Below are 25,788 nucleotides of genomic sequence, written 5' to 3' on the forward strand. Positions count from 1 at the left end.
TAATTTGTTTATGGATGGGGTTGTTAGGGAGGTAGATGCAAGAGTTTTGGAAAGAGGGGCAAGTATGAAGTCTGTTGGGGATGAGAGAGCTTGGGAAGTGAGTCAGTTGTTGTTCGCTGATGATACAGCGCTGGTGGCTGATTCATGTGAGAAACTGCAGAAGCTGGTGACTGAGTTTGGTAAAGTGTGTGGAAGAAGAAAGTTAAGAGTAAATGTGAATAAGAGTAAGGTTATTAGGTACAGTAGGGTTGAGGGTCAAGTCAATTGGGAGGTGAGTTTGAATGGAGAAAAACTGGAGGAAGTGAAGTGTTTTAGATATCTGGGAGTGGATCTGGCAGCGGATGGAACCATGGAAGCGGAAGTGGATCATAGGGTGGGGGAGGGGGCGAAAATTCTGGGATCCTTGAAGAATGTGTGGAAGTTGAGAACATTATCTCGGAAAGCAAAAATGGGTATGTTTGAAGGAATAGTGGTTCCAACAATGTTGTATGGTTGCGAGGCGTGGTCTATGGATAGAGTTGTGCGCAGGAGGATGGATGTGCTGGAAATGAGATGTTTGAGGACAATGTGTGGTGTGAGGTGGTTTGATCGAGTAAGTAACGTAAGGGTAAGAGAGATGTGTGGAAATAAAAAGAGCGTGGTTGAGAGAGCAGAAGAGGGTGTTTTGAAGTGGTTTGGGCACATGGAGAGAATGAGTGAGGAAAGATTGACCAAGAGGATATATGTGTCGGAGGTGGAGGGAACGAGGAGAAGAGGGAGACCAAATTGGAGGTGGAAAGATGGAGTGAAAAAGATTTTGTGTGATTGGGGCCTGAACATGCAGGAAGGTGAAAGGAGGGCAAGGAATAGAGTGAATTGAAGCGATGTGGTATACCGGGGTTGACGTGCTGTCAGTGGATTGAATCAAGGCATGTGAAACGTCTGGGGTAAACCATGGAAAGCTGTGTAGGTATGTATATCTGCGTGTGTGGACGTATGTATATACATGTGTATGGGGGGGAGTTGGGCCATTTCTTTCGCCTGTTTTCTTGTGCTACCTCGCAAACGCGGGAGACAGCGACAAAGTATAATAAATAAATAAAATAAATATATATATATATATATATATATATATATATATATATATACATACACATGCACGTGTGTGTGTGTGCATGTGTGTGGGGGTGGGTTTGGCCATTTCTTTCGTCTGTTTCCTTGCACTACCTCGCAGGCGCAGGGAGACAGCGACAAAGCAAAATAGATAAAATAATTTATATATTTTATTATTTATTTATTTATTTTGCTTTGTCACTGTCTCCCGCATTAGCAAGGTAGCACAAGAAAACAGACGAAAGAATGGCTCAAATCACCCACATACACATATATATACATACACGTCCACACACACAAATATACATACCTATACATCACAATGTATACTTATATATACACACACAGACATATACATATATACACATGTACATAATTCATACTGTCTGCATTTATTTATCCCCATCGCCACCTCCCCACACATGGAATAACAATCCCCTCCCCCCTCATGTGTGCGAGGTAGCTCTAGGAAAAGACAACAAAAGCCCCATTCGCCCCATTCGTTCACACTCAGTCTCTAGCTGTCATGTAATAATGCACTGAAACCACAGCTCCCTTTCCACATCCAGGCCCCACAGAACTTTCCATGGTTTACCCCAGATGCTTCACATGCCCTGGTTCAATCCATTGACAGCATGTCAATCCCGATATACCACATCGTTCCAATTCACTTTATTTCTTGCACGCCTTTCACCCTCCTGCATGTTCAGGCCCCAGTCACTCAAAATCTTTTTCACTCAATCTTTCCACCTCCAATTTGGTCTCCCACTTCTCCTCGTTCCCTCCACCTCTGACACATATATCCTCTTGGTTAATCTTTCCTCACTCATTCTCTCCATGTGACCAAACCATTTCAAAACACCCTGTTCTGCTCTCTCAACCACACTCTTTTTATTACCTCACATCTTTCTTACCCTATTATTACTTACCCGATCAAACCACCTCACACCACATATTGTCCTCAAACATCTCATTTCCAAAACATCCATCCTCCTCCGCACAACTCTATCTATAGCCCACGTCTCGCAACCATATAACATTGTTGGAATCACTATTCCTTCAAACATACCCATTCTTGCTTTCCGAGATAATGTTCTCTACTTCCACACATTCTTTAACGCTCCCAGAACTTTCACTCCCTCCCCCACCCTATGATTCACTTCCACTTCCATGGTTCCATCCGCTGCCAAATCCACTCCCAGATATCTAAAACACTTTACTTCCTCCAGTTTTTCTCCATTCAAACTTACCTCCAATTGACTTGTTCTTCAACCCTGCTGTACCTAATAACCATCCTCTTGTTCACATTTACTCTCAGCTTTCTTCTTTCACACACTTTACCAAACTCAGTCACCAATTTCTGCAGTTTCTCACACGAATCAGCCACCAGCGCTGTATCATCAGTGAACAACAACTAATACATCCCAGGCTCTCTCATGCACGACAGACTGCATACTTGCCCCTCTTTCCAAAACTTTTGCATTCACCTCCCTAACAACCCCATCCATAAACAAATTAAACAACCATGGAGACATCACACACCCCTGCCGCAAACCTACATTCACTGAGAACCAATCACTTTCCTCTCTTCCTACACGTACACATGCCTTACATCCTCGATAAAAACTTTTCACTGCTTCTAACAACTTGCCTCCCACACCATATATTCTTAATACCTTCCACAGAGCATCTCTATCAACTCTATCATATGCCTTCTCCAGATCCATAAATGCTACATACAAATCCATTTGCTTTTCTAGTATTTCTCACATACATTCTTCAAAGCAAACACCTGATCCACACATCCTCTACCACTTCTGAAACCACACTGCTCTTCCCCAGTCTGATGCTCTGTACATGCCTTCACCCTCTCAATCAATACCCTCCCATATAATTTACCACGAATACTCAACAAACTTATACCTCTGTAATTTGAGCACTCACTCTTATCCCCTTTGCCTTTGTACAATGGCACTATGCAAGCATTCCACCAATCCTCAGGCACCTCACCATGAGTCATACATACATTAAATAACCTTACCAACCAGTGAATAATACAGTCACCCCCTTTTTTAATAAATTCCACTGCAATACCATCCAAACCTGCTGCCTTGCCGGCTTTCATCTTCTGGAAAGCTTTTACTACCTCTTCTCTGTTTACCAAATCATTTTCCCTAACCCTCTCACTTTGCACACCACCTCAACCAAAATACCCTATATCTGCCACTCTATCATCAAACACATTCACCAAACTTTCAAAATACTCACTCCATCTCCTTCTCACATCACCACTACTTGTTATGACCTCCCCATTTGCGCCCTTCACTGAAGTTCCCATTTGCTCCCTTGTCTTACGCACTTTATTTACCTCCTTCTAGAACATCTTTTTATTCTCCCTAAAATTTAATGATACTCTCTCACCCCAACTCTCATTTGCCCTCTTTTTCACCTCTTGCACCTTTCTCTTGACCTCCTGTCTCTTTCTTTTATACATCTCCCACTCAATTGCATTTTTTCCCTGCAAAAATTGTCCAAATGCCTCTCTCTTCTCTTTCACTAATAATCTTACTTCTTCATCCCACCACTCACTACCCTTTCTAATCAACCCACCTCCCACTCTTCTCATGCCACAAGCATCTTTTGCGCAATCCATCACAGCTTCCCTAAAACATCCCATTCCTCCCCCACTCCCCTTACTTCCATTGTTCTCACCTTTTTCCATTCTGTACTCAGTCTCTCCTGGTACTTCCTCACACAAGTCTCCTTCCCAAGCTCACTTAGTCTCACCACCCTCTTCACCCCACCATTCACTCTTCTTTTCTGAAAACCCATACAAATCTTCACCTTAGCCTCCACAGGATAATGATCAGACATCCCTCCAGTTGCACCTCTCAGCACATTAACATCCAAAAGTCTCTCTTTCGCGCACCTGTCAATTAACACGTAATCCAATAACGCTCTCTGGCCATCTCTCCTACTTACATACGTATGCTTATGTATATCTCGCTTTTTAAACCAGGTATTCCCAATCACCAGTCCTTTTTCAGCACATAAATCTACAAGCTCTTCACCATTTTCATTTACAACACTGAACACCCCATGTATACCAATTATTCCCTCAACTGCCATATTACTCACCTTTGCATTCAAATCACCCATCACTATAACCCGGTCTCGTGCATCAAAACCACTAACACACTCATTCAACTGCTCCCAAAACACTTGCCTCTCATGATCTTTCTTCTCATGCCCAGGTGCATATGCACCAATAATCACCCATCTCTCTCCATCAACTTTCAGATTTACCCATATTAATCGAGAATTTACTTTCTTACATTCTATTACATACTCCCACAACTCCTGTTTCAGGAGTACTGCTTCTCCTTCCCTTTCTCTTGTCCTCTCACTAACCCCTGACTTTACTCCCAAGACATTCCCAAACCACTCTTCCCCTTTACCCTTGAGCTTCGTTTCACTCAGAGCCAAAACATCCAGGTTCCTTTCCTCAAACATGCTACCTATCTCTCCTTTTTTCACATCTTGGTAACATCCACACACATTTAGACACCCCAGTCTGAGCCTTGGAGGAGGATGAGCACTCCCTGCGTGACTCCTTCTTCTGTTTCCCATTTTAGAAAGTTAAGAAATACAAGGAGGGGAGGATTTCTGGCCCCCCGCTCCCGTCCCCTCTAGTCGCCTTCTATGACATGCGACGAATGCATGGGAAGTATTCTTTCACCCCTATCTCTAGGGATAATATATATATATATATATATATATATATATATATATATATATATATATATATATATGTATATTTGCGTGTGTGGACGTATGTATATACATGTGTATGGGGGTGGGTTGGGCCATTTCTTTCGTCTGTTTCCTTGCGCGACCTCGCAAACGCGGGAGACAGCGACAAAGTATAAAAAAAAAAAAAATATATATATACACGCACACATACACACACATACTTTTTTTTTTTTTTTTTTTTGCTTTATCGCTGTCTCCCGCGTTTGCGAGGTCGCGCAAGGAAACAGACGAAAGAAATGGCCCAACCCACCCCCATACACATGTATATACATACGTCCACACACGCAAATATACATACCTACACAGCTTTCCATGGTTTACCCCAGACGCTTCACATGCCCTGATTCAATCCACTGACAGCATGTCAACCCCGGTATACCACATCGCTCCAATTCACTCTATTCCTTGCCCTCCTTTCACCCTCCTGCATGTTCAGGCCCCGATCACACAAAATCTTCTTCACTCCCTCTTTCCACCTCCAATTTGGTCTCCCTCTTCTCCTCGTTCCCTCCACCTCCGACACATATATCCTCTTGGTCAATCTTTCCTCACTCATTCTCTCCATGTGCCCAAACCATTTCAAAACACCCTCTTCTGCTCTCTCAACCACGCTCTTTTTATTTCCACACATCTCTCTTACCCTTACGTTACTTACTCGATCAAACCACCTCACACCACACATTGTCCTCAAACATCTCATTTCCAGCACATCCATCCTCCTGCGCACAACTCTATCCATAGCCCACGCCTCACAACCATACAACATTGTTGGAACCACTATTCCTTCAAACATACCCATTTTTGCTTTCCGAGATAATGTTCTCGACTTCCACACATTCTTCAAGGCCCCCAGAATTTTCGCCCCCTCCCCCACCCTATGATCCACTTCCGCTTCCATGGTTCCATCCGCTGCCAGATCCACTCCCAGATATCTAAAACACTTCACTTCCTCCAGTTTTTCTCCATTCAAACTCACCTCCCAATTGACTTGACCCTCAACCCTACTGTACCTAATAACCTTGCTCTTATTCACATTTACTCTTAACTTTCTTCTTTCACACACTTTACCAAACTCAGTCACCAGCTTCTGCAGTTTCTCACATGAATCAGCCACCAGCGCTGTATCATAAGCGAACAACAACTGACTCACTTCCCAAGCTCTCTCATCCCCAACAGACTTCATACTTGCCCCTCTTTCCAAAACTCTTGCATTCACCTCCCTAACAACCCCATCCATAAACAAATTAAACAACCATGGAGACATGGAGAATGTGTGGAAGTCAAGAACATTATCTCGGAAAGCAAAACTGGGTATGTTTGAAGGAATAGTGGTTCCAACAATGTTGTATCGTTGCGAGGCGTGGGCTATGGATAGAGTTGTGCGCAGGAGGATGGATGTGCTGGAAATGAGATGTTTGAGGACAATGTGTGGTGTGAGGTGGTTTGATGGAGTAAGTAACGTAAGGGTAAGAGAGATGTGTGGGAATAAAAAGAGCGTGGTTGAGAGAGCAGAAGAGGGTGTTTTGAAATGGTTTGGGCACATGGAGAGAATGAGTGAGTAAAGATTGACCAAGAGGATATATGTGTCGGAGGTGGAGGGAATGAGGAGAAGTGAGAGACCAAATTGGAGGTGGAAAGATGGAGTGTAAAAGATTTTGTGTGATTGGGGCCTGAACATGCAGGAGGGTGAAAGGAGGGCAAGGAATAGAGTGAATTGGAGCGATGTGGTATACCGGGGTTGACGTGCTGTCAGTGGATTGAATCAGGGCATGTGAAGCGTCTGGGGTAAACCATGGAAAGCTGTGTAGGTATGTATATTTGCGTGTGTGGACGTATGTATATACATGTGTATGGGGTGGGTTGGGCCATTTTCTTTCGTCTGTTTCCTTGCGCTACCTCGCAAACGCGGGAGACAGCGACAAAGCAAAAAAAAATATATATATATATATATATATATATATATATATATATATTTTTTTTCAAACTATTCGCCATTTCCCGCATTAGCGAGGTAGCGTTAAGAACAGAGGACTGGGCCTTGAGGGAATACCCTCACCTGGCCCAATTCTCTGTTCCTTCTTTTGGAAAATTAAAAAAAAAACGAGAGGGGAGGATTTCCAGCCCCCTGCTCCCTCCCCTTTTAGTCGCCTTCTACGACACGCAGGGAATACGTGGGAAGTATTCTTTCTCCCCTATCCCCAGGGTATATATATATATATATATATATATATATATATATATATATATATATATATATATATATGTATGTATGTATACGTTTAGATGTATAGGGATGTATATGTGTGTGTGTGGACGTGTATGTATATACATATGTATGTGGTGGGTTGAGCCATTCTTTCATCTGTTTCCTTGTGCTACCTCGCTAGGTATATCATAATCATATTCATTTTACTTTATCGCTGTCTCCTTCCAAAACATCTTTTTATTCTAAAATTTATTGATACTCTCTCACCCCAACTCTCATTTGCCCTCTTTTTCACCTCCTGCACCTTTCTTGTGACCTCCTGCCTCTTTCTTTTATACATCTCCCAGTCATTTGCATTATTTCCCTGCAAAAATCGTCCAAATGCCTCTCTCTTCTCTTTCACTAATAATCTTACTTTTTCATCCCACCACTTACTACCCTTTCTAATCTGCCCTCCTCCCACGCTTCTCATGCCACAAGCATCTTTTGTGCAAGCCATCACTGCTTCCCTAAATGCATCCCATTCCCCCCCACTCCCCTTACGTCCTTTGTTCTCACCTTTTTCCTTTCCGTACTCAGTCTCTCCTGGTACTTCCTAACACAAGTCTCCTTCCCAAGGTCACTTACTCTCATCACTCTCTTCAACCCAACATTTTCTTGTGTTTTCTGAAAACCTCTACAAATCTTCACTTTCGCCTCCTCAAGATAATGATCAGATATCCCTCCAGTTGCACCTCTCAGCACATTAACATCCAAAAGTCTCTCTTTTGCTCGCCTGTTAATTAACATGTAATTTAATAATGCTTTCTGGCCATCTCTCTTACTTACATATGTATACTTATGTATATCTCTCTTTTTAAATGTGGTATTCCCAATCACCAGTCCTTTTTCAGCACATAAATCTACAAGCTCTTCACCATTTCCATTTACAACACTGAACACCCCATGTACACCAATTATTCCCTCAACTGCCACATTACTCACCTTTGCATTCAAATCACCCATCACTATAACCCGCTCTCATGCATCAAAACTATTAACACACCCACTCAGCTGCTCCCATAACACTTGCTCCTCATGATCTTTCTTCTCATGCCCAGGTGCATATGCACCAATAATCACCCATCTCTCTCCTTCCACTTTCAGTTTTACCCATATCAATCTCGAGTTTACTTTCTTTACTCTATCACATACTCCCACCACTCCTGTTTCAGGAGTAGTGCTACTCCTTCCCTTGCTCTTGTCCTCTCACCTACCCTTGACTTTACTCCCAAGACATTCCAAAACCACTCTTCCCCTTTACCCTTGAGCTTCATTTCACTCAGAGCCAAAACATCCAGGTTCCTTTCCTTACACATACTACCTATCTCTCTTTTTTTCTCATCTTGGTTACATCCACACACATTTAGACACCCCAATCTGAGCCTTGGAGGAGGATGAGCACTCCCTATGTGACTCCTTCTTCTGTTTCCCCTTTTAGAAAGTTAGAATATGTACACATGTATATACATAAACACCCACACATGTACACATACATGCATATAAATTTCACCGTATACATACATATAAATACACAAACGTATACATATATACACATGTGCATATTCATACTTGCTGCCTTCATCCATTCCCATTGCCACCCTACCAAACACAAAATAGCATCCCTCCCTCTCCTCCATCGAGGTAGTGCCAGGAACAGACAAAGAAGGCCACATTTGTTCACATTCAGTCTTTAGCTGTTATGTATAATGCACCAAAACCACAACTCCCTTTCCACTTTCAGGCCCCACAGACCTTTCCATTGTTTACCCCAGATGCTTCACATGTCCTGGTTCAATCCATTGACAGCACATTGACCCCGATATATCACATCATTCCAGTTCACTCTTTTCCTTGCATGCCTTTCACCCTCCTGTATGTTCAGGTCCTGATCCCCCAAAATCTTTTTCACTCCATCCTTCCACCTCCAATTTGGTCTCCCGCTTCTCCTTCTTCCTCCACCTCTGACACATATATCCTCTTTGTCATTCTTTCCTCCCTCATTCTCTCCATGTGTCTGAACCATTTCAGAACACCCTCTTCTGCTCTCCCAACCACGCTCTTTTTATTACCATGTATCTCTCTTACCCTTTCATTACTTACTCAATCAAACCACCTTACACCTCATATTGTCTTCAAACATTTCATTTCCAACACATCCACCCTCCTACGCACAACACTATCTATAGCCCATCCTCGCAAGCATATAACACTGTTGGAACCACTGACCATACAGGAGGGTGAAAGACACGCAAGGAATAGAGCGAATTGGAACGATGTGGTATACTAGGGTCGATGTGCTGTCAGTGGATTGGACCAGGGCATGTGAACTGTCTGGGTTAAACCATGGAAAGTTTTGTGGGACCTGGATTTGGAAAGGGAACTGTGGTTTCTGTGCATTACACATGCACATATACTACATATAGATATCAACATATACATTTTTTTTTTTTCTTTTTTTTTTTTTTTTGCCGCTGTCTCCCGCGTTTGCGAGGTAGCGCAAGGAAACAGACGAAAGAAATGGCCCAACCCACCCCTATACACATGTATATACATACGTCCACACACGCAAATATACATACCTACACAGCTTTCCATGGTTTACCCCAGACGCTTCACATGCCTTGATTCAATCCACTGACAGCACGTCAACCCCGGTATACCACATCGCTCCAATTCACTCTATTCCTTGCCCTCCTTTCACCCTCCTGCATGTTCAGGCCCCGATCACACAAAATCTTTTTCACTCCATCTTTCCACCTCCAATTTGGTCTCCCTCTTCTCCTCGTTCCCTCCACCTCCGACACATATATCCTCTTGGTCAATCTTTCCTCACTCATTCTCTCCATGTGACCAAACCATTTCAAAACACCCTCTTCTGCTCTCTCAACCACGCTCTTTTTATTTCCACACATCTCTCTTACCCTTACGTTACTTACTCGATCAAACCACCTCACACCACACATTGTCCTCAAACATCTCATTTCCAGCACATCCATCCTCCTGCGCACAACTCTATCCATAGTCCACGCCTCGCAACCATACAACATTGTTGGAACCACTATTCCTTCAAACATGCCCATTTTTGCTTTCCGAGATAATGTTCTCAACTTCCACACATTCTTCAAGGCTCCCAGAATTTTCGCCCCCTCCCCCACCCTATGATCCACTTCCGCTTCCATGTTTCCATCCGCTGCCAGATCCACTCCCAGATATCTAAAACACTTCGCTTCCTCCAGTTTTTCTCCATTCAAACTCACCTCCCAATTGACTTGACCCTCAACCCTACTGTACCTAATAACCTTGCTCTTATTCACATTTACTCTTAACTTTCTTCTTTCACACACTTTACCAAACTCAGTCACCAGCTTCTGCAGTTTCTCACATGAATCAGCCACCAGTGCTGTATCATCAGCGAACAACAACTGACTCACTTCCCAAGCTCTCTCATCCCCAACAGACTTCATCCTTGCCCCTCTTTCCAAAACTCTTGCATTCACCTCCCTAACAACCCCATCCATAAACAAATTAAACAACCATGGAGACATCACACACCCCTGCCGCAAACCTACATTCACTGAGAACCAATCACTTTCCTCTCTTCCTACACGTACACATGCCTTACATCCTCGATAAAAACTTTTCACTGCTTCTCTAACAACTTGCCTCCCACACCATATATTCTTAATACCTTCCACAGAGCATCTCTATCAACTCTATCATATGCCTTCTCCAGATCCATAAATGCTACATACAAATCCATTTGCTTTTCTAAGTATTTCTCACATACATTCTTCAAAGCAAACACCTGATCCACACATCCTCTACCACTTCTGAAACCACACTGCTCTTCCCCAATCTGATGCTCTGTACATGCCTTCACCCTCTCAATCAATACCCTCCCATACAATTTGCCAGGAATACTCAACAAACTTATACCTCTGTAATTTGAGCACATATACATATACATATATATACATATATATACAAATGTACTTATTCTTACTTGCTTGCCTTCATCCATTCCTGGCACTACCCTGCCACAAAGGTAATAGCATCCATCCCCACCCCCCACCCTCCTTTCAGTGAGGTAGTGTCGGGAAAAGACAAAAAAAAGCCACATTCATTCACACTCATTCTCTAGCTGTCAAGTGCAGTGCACTAAAACCACAGTTCCGTATCCACATCCAGGCCCCACAGACCTTTCCATGGTTTACCCCAGGCGTTTCACATGCCCTGGCTCAGTCCATTGACAGCATATCGACCCCAGTATACCACATTGTTCCAATTCACTTTATTCCATACATGCCTCTCACCCTCCTGTATGTTCAGGCCTCAATCACTCAGAATCTTTTTCACTCCATCCTTCCACCTCCAAATTGGTCTTCCACTTCTTGTGCCCTCAACCTCAGACACATATATCCTCCTTGTCAACCTTTCCTCACTCTTTCTTTCCATACGACCAAACCATTTCAACACACCCTCTTCTGCTCTGTCAATCACACTCTTTTTATTACCGCAAATCTCTCTTACCCTTTCATTACTCACTTGATCAAACCACCTCAGCAAATATTGTCCTCAAACATTTCATTTCCAACACATCGACCCATCTCCATACAACCCTCTCTATAGCCCATGCCTTGCAACCATATAATATTGTTGGAATTACTGTCCCTTCAAATATAGCCATTTTTGCTGTCAGAGATAACGTCTCTCTTTTCACACATTCTTCACTCCCAGAACCTTTACCCCTTCCACCACCCTTTGACTCACTTCCACTTCCATGGTTCCGTTCACTGCTTAGACCACTCCCAGATATCTAAAACACTTCACTTCCTTCAATTTTTGTCCTTTCAATCTTACTTCCCAACTAACTTGTCTGTCAACTCTACTGAACCTAATAACCTTGGTCATACTCACATTTACTCTCGATTTTCTCCTTTCTCACACTTTTCCAAACTTCGTCATAAACTTCTGCAATTTTTCACTCAAATCAGCCACCAGTGCTGTATCATCAGTGTATGACAACTGACTCACTTCCCTGGCCCTCTCATCCCTATCAGACTGCATGTTCATCCCTCTCTCCAAAACCCTTGCATTTACCTCCCTTACCACTCCATCCATAAGCAGATTAAACAACCATTAGGGACATCACAAACCCCTGTCGCAGACCGACCTTCACTGGGAACCGATCACTCTCCTCTCTTCCTACTCATTCACATGCCTTACATCCTTGATAAAAACTCTTCACTGCTTCTAGCAGCTTGCCTCCCATGCCATATTCTCTTAAGACTTGATCGCCAGTTCCTGTGTCAGCGAGGTGCGCAAGGAAACTGACGAAGAATGGCCCATCCACTCATATTCACATATATTTACATAAACGTCCATACATGCACGTACACATACATATACATATCAACATATACACATACATATACATATAGACTTATATTCACGTACATATTCATACTTGCTTGCCTTCATCCATTCCTAGCTTTACCCTGCCCCACAGGAAACAGCATTGCTACCTCCTGCTTTAGCAGGGTAGTGCCAAAAAAACAGACAAAAAGGGCCACTTTCGTTCACACTCGTTCTCTAGTTGTCATGTGTAATGCACCGAAACCACAGCTCCCTACCCACATCCAGGCCCCACAGAACTTCCCATGGTTTACCCCTGATGTTTCACATACCCTGGTTCAGTCCAGTGACAGCACGTTGATCCTGGTATACCACACACTCACACACATACCACACATTTACATACTTACAGCTTTGCTGACATACTTAACTTTCATAGGAGTCTCTTCAATCTTTATGAGGCTCTTGCAGCACTTAGCAAGTCTGCTACATCCTCTAGATGATAATATGGGTCATAAAGTGTTGTGATGTGTGTGTGTGTCTATAGCTGGAGAGTGCAGGGCAGGTTAGTAATTGGAGTTTGATGTCTTTGTTGTGATAGATACATCATGGGCATGTACTGTACATGTCTTGTGTATGTTGAAATGGTGTTTGTTAGTATTGTAGGGGAAAGTGATGTCCATAGTGTAGATGGGAATGTGTGAACTGTGTTTGTTTGTGAGTGTGGGGATTTGGAACTGAGTGGACACTGCTGTTGATGGATAAAGGGGGACAGGCTGATCCATCAACAACCCTAGAGATAGATCGACCAGAGAGGAAGTTAGATATGAGGGAGCAGAGTGAGGGAGGAGCGATTAGAGACAAGACCCCATTTCTTCACCCTGTCAGAAGCCTTGGATGTAACAAGGGCAGCTACATGAGATTCTCCAGCTTCTTTCAGAGATGATGACCAGACACTAGTAAGATAGGAAAGAACATCCCCAGTGGATTTTGCCTTACAGAAGCCTTATGGTGATCAGAGAGAAGACTGTGAGATTCAAGATGTCTGTGGATAGGGGAGTTGAGGAGGGATTCAAATAGTAGAAGTCATAGAAACAGGACAATAGCTGGAGTGCTTAAAATGATTATTCATCTTTTGGATGGGATGTATCAATACATGCTTCAAAGAAGGAAAAATTATAGTTTTTGAACAGAAATGGAACAGATGAGCAAGCACAGGTACAAGTTCAGAGGACCACTCTCAGTACATGGGGAATGCTTTCATGTCCATAAGCCTTTCTTGTGTCCAGAGAGAGAAGTGCTTTACGGACACTATGAAAAGAGAATATAGGGGGAGACATAGGATTAGTGAGAGGAGCATCAGAGTGTAATGGAAAGTTAGAATCTTATAAGATAGAATTAAAGGAGAAACAAAAACCAAAGAGAGTTGCTCTATCAATGGGAGAGACAGTTATAGTACCATCAAAGTGGAACAGTGAAGCAAAGGTAGAGCAACAGAATTGCCTTTAGCTGAAGACCAGAAAGAGCTATCAGTGGATAAAGAAGAGAGGTTATTGCACTTCCATTGGATATAGAAATGCATTACCATATAACCCTGGGATTTTCTGAGTGAAATACGGGTAAGGTGTGTAAGCTTAAAATCTCCCTTAGCGTTCCCTCCCAGTTTGATTGGTAAATGAGCTTTGGCTGCCTTGAACTTTGGAGCTCTTGTTTTTCCATGCTAAGTAAATTTCTGGATGGCATTCCTTTCCAAAATAACCCTTCTCATCAGCATTAAAGACTTGTTGAGATGTGTAACATCCTTCCTCAATAATATTCTATGAATTCTCCAGGTACTCTTCTTCTGTTTTGGTATCAACTTTGGCATCCTGCCAAGTTATATTGATGTTATGGAAACCCAATGCCTCTTAAAATCATTCATGCCACCCCTTACCAGCATGAAAAGTTTCCTCCTGTTTTGTTTTTCCTACTTCACCTTTCATTTCATTATATAATGACTTTACGTTCTTGATAGTCTCTTGTCTTTGGCATGTGTCTCAGATTCTGGTGTTTAACTCAGACTCTTACTGAGATATCCATTTTCTCCATCACATTACTCATTTTCATATACACTGACTTTGCAGTTATTGGGATGCCTAACAAAGAAGTGGATCTTGTTTTCTTAAGATATTTCCTAATACTGGCCACAGTTGAGTAAGTAGTACCCATGAACTTGACTGTATCCATGAGTTTCTGATCATCATCTAAACTCCTAAGCACCTCTTATATTTCATATCAAAGGGATAGCCTTAAGCATCACACATGATATTTTAACAAGCTGGTTGCTAGTGAGTGGGATATGTACTGAAACGTATTTTGCCTATGTTTGGAATATGAATTAAAGTGACATCATCAGAGAATTTTTTGAGAACAAAAATACCTTAAGATATCCAGATGTATTTGATTATTAAAGGAAAAGAATATTTTTACATTAAAAGTATGAAGGTAAAGAATTGTCCTTTTTCAAGTTTTGCAAAATATTGAAACTCAAGCTCTCATATGGTTAAAATATGCATATATACTTATATGAAAGGTTGCATACTCATTCCCTTTCCCTCCTTCAATGTGTTTGAATTTTCATAAATTCAAGTTTGATCCAATTAAGGCAGTGAAGTGAAAGTGAGTGCAAAAATGACTCAGATTTTTCAACATGCAAGGAAGTGAAGACCACTGAAAATTTTCTTAAAAGATTATTTGCATTTTTCTGTGTGTGTACTAGAATATTTTAGAAGTAATTACATAATAAACCATAAACATGATGTAATGTTGACAAGAGATTTGTAGAATATGTAAAGCAAGTGATGTACTGTTGAACTGAAGTATATTTATGCATGCTTGGATTATTGTATAAAGCTAAAGCAACAATTTAAGTAGTTTCTTATTCAAAATATGGAAGTTGTGGCAAAGATTTGATTTCATTTCTTTTCATACTATTTTCTTTTTATGTGTTGACTCTCATTTCACTTTGACTTACAGTACTGTACTATTATTTTTCCCCACTCATAAGATTTCGAGAAAAAGTGGGTGTAAAGGTTGTGAAGGCACTCCAGAGGAATGATGATGGAGTAAACCATGCAGCAATCGACATGCTGTGTGCTCTCATGCAGCCAATGCATGATTACCCAGATTTGAAACAAGAACAGTTGAACAAAGCCTCTCTCCTTGCTTCAGCAAAATTCCAGGAAAAGCTGCTAGAAAATTGGGTTTACCATGTGGTAAGTGTAGAAGATCGTTATATTTTAAAGATGAATGAATTATTATGTTGACTTTGTGATGTCACACTTTATAGCCATGACTGATTTTTTTCAGACTAGTTTGGCAACAGAAGAGCAATTTTGTGTTTCAGAATTGTTAGTTAGTGCATCAGTGCTGTCACTGTGAAAAAGAAAGTCTGTAATGGTGTATAAGTACACTGGAAATCATGTTTGCTTTATTTGTGAAATAGAGTTCATATTGGACTTCAAAGATGATTTTTGCTTATTATTATAAGAGATGATTAAGGAGATTAGTTCATATATAGCTGATCAGTTCACTTCAGTTAGAATTTAGGAACATGAATATAGCTGTTTAGAAACCACTTCAAAAGCTGTACATACATGTAAAATAAGATTTTGAATTGTTGTATTAGAAGTCGTGACATGACTATGAGTAGAAGACTCTAACCATTAACACTGTTAAGATCACTCTGTTTGAGATGGAATATCATGTAAATGAACATTTACACATGTACATATTCATACTTGCTTGCCTTCATCCATTCCTGGCATGACTCTGCTCCCCAGGAAACAGCATTGCTACCCCCTGCTTCAGCGAGGTAACACCAAGAAAACAGACAGAAAAGGCCACTTTCATTCACGCTCAGTCTCCAGCTGTCATGTGTAATGCACCGAAATGACTGCTCCCTTTCCACATCCAGGCCCCAAAGACCTTTCCATGGCTTACCCCAGACGTTTCACATGCCCTAACTCAGTCCATTGACAGTACATCAACCCCAGTATACTTCATCGCTCCAATTCACTCTATTCCTTGCACACCTCTTACCCTCCTGTATGTTCAGGCCCCGATTGCTCAAAATCTTTTTCACTCCATCCTTCCACCTCCATTATGGTCTCCCACTTCTTGTTCCTTCCACCTCTAAACTATATATCCTCTTTGTTAATCTTTCCTCACTCATTCTCTCCATATGCTCAAACCATTTCAACACACCCTCTTCTGCTTTCTCAACCACACTTTTTATTTCCACAAATCTCACTTACCCTTCCACTGATTACTCGATCAAACCAGCTCACACCACATGTTGTCCTAAAACATTTCATTTCCAACACATCCACCCTCCTCCATACAACCCTATCTGTACCCAATGTCTCACAACCATATAACATTGTCAGAACTACTATTCCTTCAAACATACCCATTTTTCCTTTCCGAGATAATGTTCTATCCTTCCACACATTCTTCATCGCACCGAGAACCTTTCCCCTCACCTTCACCCAGTGACTCACTTTTGCTTCCATGGTTCCATTCACTACTAAGCCCACTCTCAGATATCTCAAGCACTTCACTTCCTCCAGTTTTTCTCCATGTGTGTTGTAGGCAATTATAAATTATAAGGGGAGGGAGTCGGTGACTGAAGATCCTCCTTTCCCATTTTTTACTTTTCCAAAAGAAGGAACTGAGAACGGGGCCAAGTGAGGATATTCCCTCAAAGGCTCATTCCTCAGTTCTTAACGCTACCATGCTAATCCATTAAATGGCAAATATGTATTGTATTTTTTTTATTATATTTTGTTGCTGTCCCCCACGTTAACGAGGTAGCGCAAGGAAACAGACAAAAGAATGGCCCAACCCACCCACATACACATGTATATACATACACGTCCACACACGCACATATACATACCCCTACATTCCAACATATACATATATATACATACACAGAGATATACATATATACACATGTACATAATTAATCTTGCTGCCTTTATCATTCCCGTCGCCACCCAGCCACACATGAAATGACAACCCCCTCCCCTCGCATGCATATGAGATAGAGCTAGAAAAAGACAACAAATGCCTCATTCGTTCACACTCAGTTTCTGTCATATATAATGCACCGAAACAACAGCTCCCTTTACACATCCAGGCCCCACAAAACTTTCCATGGTTTAACCCAGACGCTTCACATGCCCTGGTTCAATCCATTGACAGCATGATGACCCCAGTATACCACATCATTCCAATTCATCTATTCCTTGAATGCCTTTCACCCTCCTGCATGTTCAGGCCCCGATTGCTCAAAATTTTTTCACTTCATCTTTCCACCTCCAATTTGGTCTCCCACTTCTCCTCGTTCCCTCCACCTCTGACACATATATCCTCTTTATCAATCTTTCCTCACTCTTTCTCTCCATGTGACCAAACCATTTCAAAACACCCTCTTCTCCTCTCTCAACCACACCCATTTTATTACCACACATCTCTCGTACCCTTTCATTACTTACTTGATCAAACCACCTCACACCACATGTTTTCCTCAATCATCTGATTTCCAACATATCCACCTTCCTCCGCACAACTTTATCTATGACCCACGCCTCGCAACCATATAACATTGTTGGAACCCCTATTCCTTCAAATATACCCATTTTTGCTTTCCGAGATAATGTTCTCGCCTTCCACACATTTTTCAACACTCCCAGAACTTTCACCCCCTCCCCCACCCTGTGACTCACTTCTGCTCCCATGGTTCCATCTGCTGCCAAATCCACTCCCAGATATCTAAAACACTTCACTTCCTCCAGTTTTTCTCCATTCGAACTTACCTCCTAATTGACTTGTCCCTCAACCCTACTGTACCTAATAACCTTGCTCTTATTCACATTTACTCTCAGTTTTCTTCTTTCACGAACTTTACCAAACTCAGTCACCAGCTTCTGAAGTTTCTCACCCAAATCAGCCACCAGTTCTGTGTCATCAGCGAACAACAACTGACTATTTTTCCAAGCTCTCTCATCCACAACAGACTGCATACTTGCCCTTCTCTCCAAAACTCTTGCATTCACCTCCCTAACAATCTTATCCATAAACAAATTAAACAACAATGGAGACATCACGCACCCCTGCCACAAACCGACATTCACTGAGAACCAATCGCTTTCCTCTCTTCCTACTCGTACACATGCCTTACATCTTCGATAAAAACTTTTCACTGCTTCTACCAACTTGCCTCCTACACCATGCCTCCTACACCATATATTCTTAATACCTTCCACAGAGTATCTCTATCAACTCTATCATATGCTCTCTCCAGATTCCTAAATGCCACATACAAATCCATTTGCTTTTCTAAGTATTTCTTACATACATTCTTGAAAGCAAACTCCTGATCCACACATCCTCTGCGACTTCTGACACCACACTGCTCTTCCCCAATCTAATGCTCTGTACATGTCTTCAACCTCTCAATCAATACCCTCCCATATAATTTCCTAGGGATACTTAACAAACTTATACCTCTGTAATTTGAGCACTCAATTTTATCCCCTTTTCCTTTCTACAATGACACTATGCAAGCATTCCGCCAATCCTCAGGCACCTCACCATGAGTCATACATACATTAAATAACCTTACCAACCAGTCACCAACACAGTTGCCCCCTTTTTTAATACCATCCAAACCCGCTGCCTTGCTGGCCTTCATCTTCCGCGAAGCTTTTACTACCCCCTCTCTGTTTACCAAATCATTTTCCCTAACCCTCTCACTTTGCACACCACCTCGACCAAAACACCCTATATCTTCCACTCTATCATCAAACACATTCACCAAACCTTCTAAATACTCACTCCATTTCCTTCTCACATCACCCCTACTTATTATTACCCCATTTGCCCCCTTCACTGATGTGCCCATTTGTTCCCTTGTCTTACACAGTTTATTTACCTCCTTCCAAAACAATCTTTTTATTTTTTTATTTATTTTTTTTTTTGTCGCTGTCTCCCGCGTTTGCGAGGTAGCGCAAGGAAACAGACGAAAGAAATGGCCCAACCCACCCCCATACACATGTATATACATATGTCCACACGCGCAAATATACATACCTACACAGCTTTCCATGGTTTACCCCAGACGCTTCACATGCCCCGATTCAATCCACTGACAGCACGTCAACCCCGGTATACCACATCGCTCCAATTCACTCTATTCCTTGCCCTCCTTTCACCCTCCTGCATGTTCAGGTCCCGATCACACAAAATCTTTTTCACTCCATCTTTCCACCTCCAATTTGGTCTCCCTCTTCTCCTCGTTCCCTCCACCTCCGACACATATATCCTCTTGATCAATCTTTCCTCACTCATTCTCTCCATGTGCCCAAACCATTTCAAAACACCCTCTTCTGCTCTCTCAACCACGCTCTTTTTATTTCCACACATCTCTCTTACCCTTACATTACTTACTCCATCAAACCACCTCACACCACACATTGTCCTCAAACATCTCATTTCCAGCACATCCATCCTCCTGCGCACAACTCTATCCATAGCCCACGCCTCGCAACCATACAACATTGTTGGAACCACTATTCCTTCAAACATACCCATTTTTGCTTTCCGAGATAATGTTCTCGACTTCCACACATTCCTCAAGGCTACCAGAATTTTCGCCCCCTCCCCCACCCTATGATCCACTTCCGCTTCCATGGTTCCATCCGCTGCCAGATCCACTCCCAGATATCTAAAACACTTCACTTCCTCCAGTTTTTCTCCATTCAAACTCACCTCCCAATTGACTTGACCCTCAACCCTACTGTACCTAATAACCTTGCTCTTATTCACATTTACTCTTAACTTTCTTCTTTCACACACTTTACCAAACTCAGTCACCAGCCTCTGCAGTTTCTCACATGAATCAGCCAATATTTAATGATATTCTCTCACCTCAACTCTCATTTGCCCTCTTTTTCACCTCTTGCACCTTTCTCTTGACCTCCTGCCTCTTTCTTTTATACATCTCCCAGTCATTTGCATTATTTCCCTGCAAAAATCATCCAAATGCCTCTCTGTTCTTTTTCACTAATAATCTTACGTCTTCACCCCACCACTCACTACGCTTTCTAATCAACCCACCTCCAATGCTTCTCATGCTACAAGCATCTTTTGTGCAAGCCATCACTTCTTCCCTAAATACATCCCAATTTTCCCCCACTCCCCTTACATCCATTGTTCTCACCTTTTTCCATCCCGTACTTCCTCACACAAGTCTCCTTCCCAAGCTCACTTACTCTCAGCACTTTCTTCACCCCAACATTCTCTCTTCTTTTCTGAAAACTTCTACAAATCTTCACCTTCACCTCCACAAGATAATGATCAGACATCCCTCCAGTTGCACCTCTCAGCACATTAACATCCAAAAGGCTCTCTTTCGTGCACCTATCAATTAACATGTAATCTAATAACGCTCTCTGGCCATCTCTCCTACTTATATATGTATACTTATATATATCCCTCTTTTTAAACCAGGTATTCCCAATCACCAGTCCTTTTTCAGCGCACAAATCTACAAGCTCTTCACCATTTCTATTTACAACACTGATCACCCCCATCTACACCAATTATTCCCTCAACTGCCACATTACTTACCTTTCCATTCTGATCACCCATCACTATACCCCAGTCTTGTGCATCAAAACTATTAACACACTCAGTCAGCTGCTCCCAAAACACTTGCCTCTCATGATCTTTCTTCTCTTGCCCAGATGCATATGCACCAATAATCACCCATCTCTCTCCATCCACTTTCAATTTTATCCATATCAATCTAGACTTTACTTTCTTACACTCTATCACATACTCCCACCACTCCTGTTGTTCTCTGATGATACAGCGCTGGTGGCTGATTCATGTGAGAAACTGCAGAAGCTGGTGACTGAGTTTGGTAAAGTGTGTGAAAGAAGAAAGTTAAGAGTAAATGTGAATAAGAGCAAGGTTATTAGGTACAGTAGGGTTGAGGGTCAAGTCAATTGGGAGGTAACTTTGAATGGAGAAAAACTGGAGGAAGTAAAGTGTTTTAGATATCTGGGAGTGGATCTGGCAGCGGATGGAACCATGGAAGCGGAAGTGAATCATAGGGTGGGGGAGGGGGCGAAAATCCTGGGAGCCTTGAAGAATGTGTGGAAGTTGAGAACATAATCTCGGAAAGCAAAAGTGGATATGTTTGAAGGAATAGTGGTTCCAACAATTTTGTATGGTTGCAAGGCATGGGCTATGGATAGAGTTGTGCGCAGGAGGGTGGATAAGCTGGAAATTAGATGTTTGAGGACAATGTGTGGTGTGAGGTGGTTTGATGGAGTAAGTAACGTAAGGGTAAGAGAGATGTGTGGAAATAAAAAGAGCGTGGTTGAGAGAGCAGAAGAGGGTGTTTTGAAATGGTTTGGGCACATGGAGAGAATGAGTGAGGAAAGATTGACCAAGAGGATATATGTGTCGGAGGTGGAGGGAACGAGGAGAAGTGGGAGACCAAATAGGAGGTGGAAAGGAAAGATGGAGCGAAAAAGATTTTGTGTGATCGGGGCCTGAACATGCAGGAGGGTGAAAGGAGGGTAAGGAATAGAGTGAATTGGATCGATGTGGTATACCGGGCTTGACGTGCTGTCAGTGGATTGAATCAGGGCATGTGAAGCGTCTGGGGTAAACCATGGAAAGCTGTGTAGGTATGTATATTTGCGTGTGTGGACGTGTATGTATATACATGTGTATGGGGGTGGGTTGGGCCATATCTTTCGTCTGTTTCCTTGCGCTACCTCGCAAACACGGGAGACACCAACAAAGCAAAAAAATAAAATAAAATAAATTTTTTTTTTTTTTTTTTTTTTTTTTGCCGCTGTCTCCCGCGTTTGTGAGGTAGCGCAAGGAAACAGACGAAAGAAATAGCCCAACCCACCCCCATACACATGTATATACATACGTCCACACACGCAAATATACATACCTACACAGCTTTCCATGGTTTACCCCAGACGCTTCACATGCCCTGATTCAATCCACTGACAGCACATCAACCCCGGTATACCACATCGCTCTAATTCACTCTATTCCTTGCCCTCCTTTCACCCTCCTGCATGTTCAGGCCCCGATCACACAAAATCTTTTTCACTCCATCTTTCCACCTCCAATTTGGTCTCCCTCTTATCCTCGTTCCCTCCACCTCCGACACATATATCCTCTTGGTCAATCTTTCCTCACTCATTCTCTCCATGTGCCTAAACCATTTCAAAACACCCTCTTCTGCTCTCTCAACCACGCTCTTTTTATTTCCACACATCTCTCTTACCCTTACGTTACTTACTCGATCAAACCACCTCACACCACACATTGTCCTCAAACATCTAATTTCCAGCACATCCATCCTCCTGCGCACAACTCTATCCATAGCCCACGCCTCGCAACCATACAACACTGTTGGAACCACTATTCCTTCAAACATACCCATTTTTGCTTTCCGCGATAATGTTCTCGACTTCCACACATTCTTCAAGGCCCCCAGAATTTTCGCCCCCTCCCCCACCCTATGATCCACTTCCGCTTCCATGTTTCCATCCGCTGCCAGATCCACTCCCAGATATCTAAAACACTTCACTTCCTCCAGTTTTTCTCCATTCAAACTCACCTCCCAATTGACTTGACCCTCAACCCTACTGTACCTAATAACCTTGCTCTTATTCACATTTACTCTTAACTTTCTTCTTTCACACACTTTACCAAACTCAGTCACCAGCTTCTGCAGTTTCTCACATGAATCAGCCACCAGCGCTGTATCATCAGCGAACAACAACTGACTCACTTCCCAAGCTCTCTCATCCCCAACAGACTTCATACTTGCCCCTCTTTCCAAAACTCTTGCATTCACCTCCCTAACAACCCCATCCATAAACAAATTAAACAACCATGGAGACATCACACACCCCTGCCACAAACCTACATTCACTGAGAACCAATCACTTTCCTCTCTTCCTACACGTACACATGCCTTACATCCTCGATAAAAACTTTTCACTGCTTCTAACAACTTGCCTCCCACACCATATATTCTTAATACCTTCCACAGAGCATCTCTATCAACTCTATCATATGCCTTCTCCAGATCCATAAATGCTACATACAAATCCATTTGCTTTTCTAAGTATTTCTCACATACATTCTTCAAAGCAAACACCTGATCCACACATCATCTACCACTTCTGAAACCACACTGCTCTTCCCCAATCTGATGCTCTGTACATGCCTTCACCCTCTCAATCAATACCCTCCCATATAATTTACCAGGAATACTCAACAAACTTATACCTCTGTAATTTGAGCACTCTCTCTTATCCCCTTTGCCTTTGTACAATGGCACTATGCACGCATTCCGCCAATCCTCAGGCACCTCACCGTGAGTCATACATACATTAAATAACCTTACCAACCAGTCAACAATATAGTCACCCCCTTTTTTAATAAATTCCACTGCAATACCATCCAAACCTGCTGCCTTGCCGGCTTTCATCTTCCGCAAAGCTTTTGCTACCTCTTCTCTGTTTACCAAATCATTTTCCCTAACCCTCTCACTTTGCTCACCACCTCGACCAAAACACCCTATATCTGCCACTCTATCATCAAACACATTCAACAAACCTTCAAAATACTCACTCCATCTCCTTCTCACATCACCACTACTTGTTATCACCTCCCCATTTGCGCCCTTCACTGAAGTTCCCATTTGCTCCCTTGTCTTACGCACTTTATTTACCTCCTTCCAGAACATCTTTTTATTCTCCCTAAAATTTAATGATACTCTCTCACCCCAACTCTCATTTGCCCTCTTTTTCACCTCTTGCACCTTTCTCTTGACCTCCTGTCTCTTTCTTTTATACGTCTCCCACTCAATTGCATTTTTTCCCTGCAAAAATCGTCCAAATGCCTCTCTCTTCTCTTTCACTAATACTCTTACTTCTTCATCCCACCACTCACTACCCTTTCTAATCAACCCACCTCCCACTCTTCTCATGCCACAAGCATCTTTTGCGCAATCCATCACTGATTCCCTAAATACATCCCATTCGTCCCCCACTCCCCTTACTTCCATTGTTCTCACCTTTTTCCATTCTGTACTCAGTCTCTCCTGGTACTTCCTCACACAAGTCTCCTTCCCAAGCTCACTTACTCTCACCACCCTCTTCACCCCAACATTCACTCTTTTTTTCTGAAAACCCATACAAATCTTCACCTTAGCCTCCACAAGATAATGATCAGACATCCCTCCAGTTGCACCTCTCAGCACATTAACATCCAAAAGTCTCTCTTTCGCGCGCCTGTCAATTAACACGTAATCCAGTAACGCTCTCTGGCCATCTCTCCTACTTACATAAGTATACTTATGTATATCTCGCTTTTTAAACCAGGTATTCCCAATCATCAGTCCTTTTTCAGCACATAAATCTACAAGCTCTTCACCATTTCCATTTACAACACTGAACACCCCATGTATACCAATTATTCCCTCAACTGCCACATTACTCACCTTTGCATTCAAATCACCCATCACTATAACCCGGTCTCGTGCATCAAAACCACTAACACACTCATTCAGCTGCTCCCAAAACACTTGCCTCTCATGGTCTTTCTTCTCATGCCCAGGTGCATATGCACCAATAATCACCCATCTCTCTCCATCAACTTTCAGTTTTACCCATATTAATTGAGAATTTACTTTCTTACATTCTATCACATACTCCCACAAGAGCAAGGGTAGGAGAAAAATATATATATATATATATATATATATTTATATATATATATATATATATATATATATATATATATATATATATATATATATATATATATATATATATATATATATATATATATCCACTTCCGCTTCCATGGTTCCATCCGCTGACAGATCCACTCCCAGATATCTAAAACACTTCACTTCCTCCAGTTTTTCTCCATTCAAACTCACCTCCCAATTGACTTGACCCTCACCCCTACTGTACCTAATAACCTTGCTCTTATTCACATTTACTCTCAACTTTCTTCTTCCACACACTTTACCAAACTCAGTCACCAGCTTCTGCAGTTTCTCACATGAATCAGCCACCAGCGCTGTATCATCAGCGAACAACAATTGAATCACTTCCCAAGCTCTCTCATCCCCAACAGACTTCATACTTGCCCCTCTTTCCAGGACTCTTGCATTTACC

At 42.2% G+C, this 25,788-nt stretch overlaps 1 protein-coding gene across 3 annotated transcripts in view; it reads left to right on the forward strand.

Annotated features, from left to right (window-relative positions):
- Positions 1-25,788, forward strand: part of Rme-8 (receptor mediated endocytosis 8) — a 554,100-nt gene that overhangs the window by 134,859 nt on the left and 393,453 nt on the right. For all 3 annotated transcript variants that reach the window (XM_071666770.1, XM_071666772.1, XM_071666771.1), the window contains exon 10: positions 15,555-15,762. In XM_071666770.1, the coding sequence (XP_071522871.1) occupies positions 15,555-15,762 (208 nt within the window). The remainder of the gene's footprint in view (positions 1-15,554; positions 15,763-25,788) is intronic.

This window comes from Panulirus ornatus, chromosome 11, assembly GCF_036320965.1.
Source record: "Panulirus ornatus isolate Po-2019 chromosome 11, ASM3632096v1, whole genome shotgun sequence".
In the NCBI taxonomy this organism is placed as follows: Eukaryota; Metazoa; Arthropoda; class Malacostraca; order Decapoda; family Palinuridae; genus Panulirus; species Panulirus ornatus.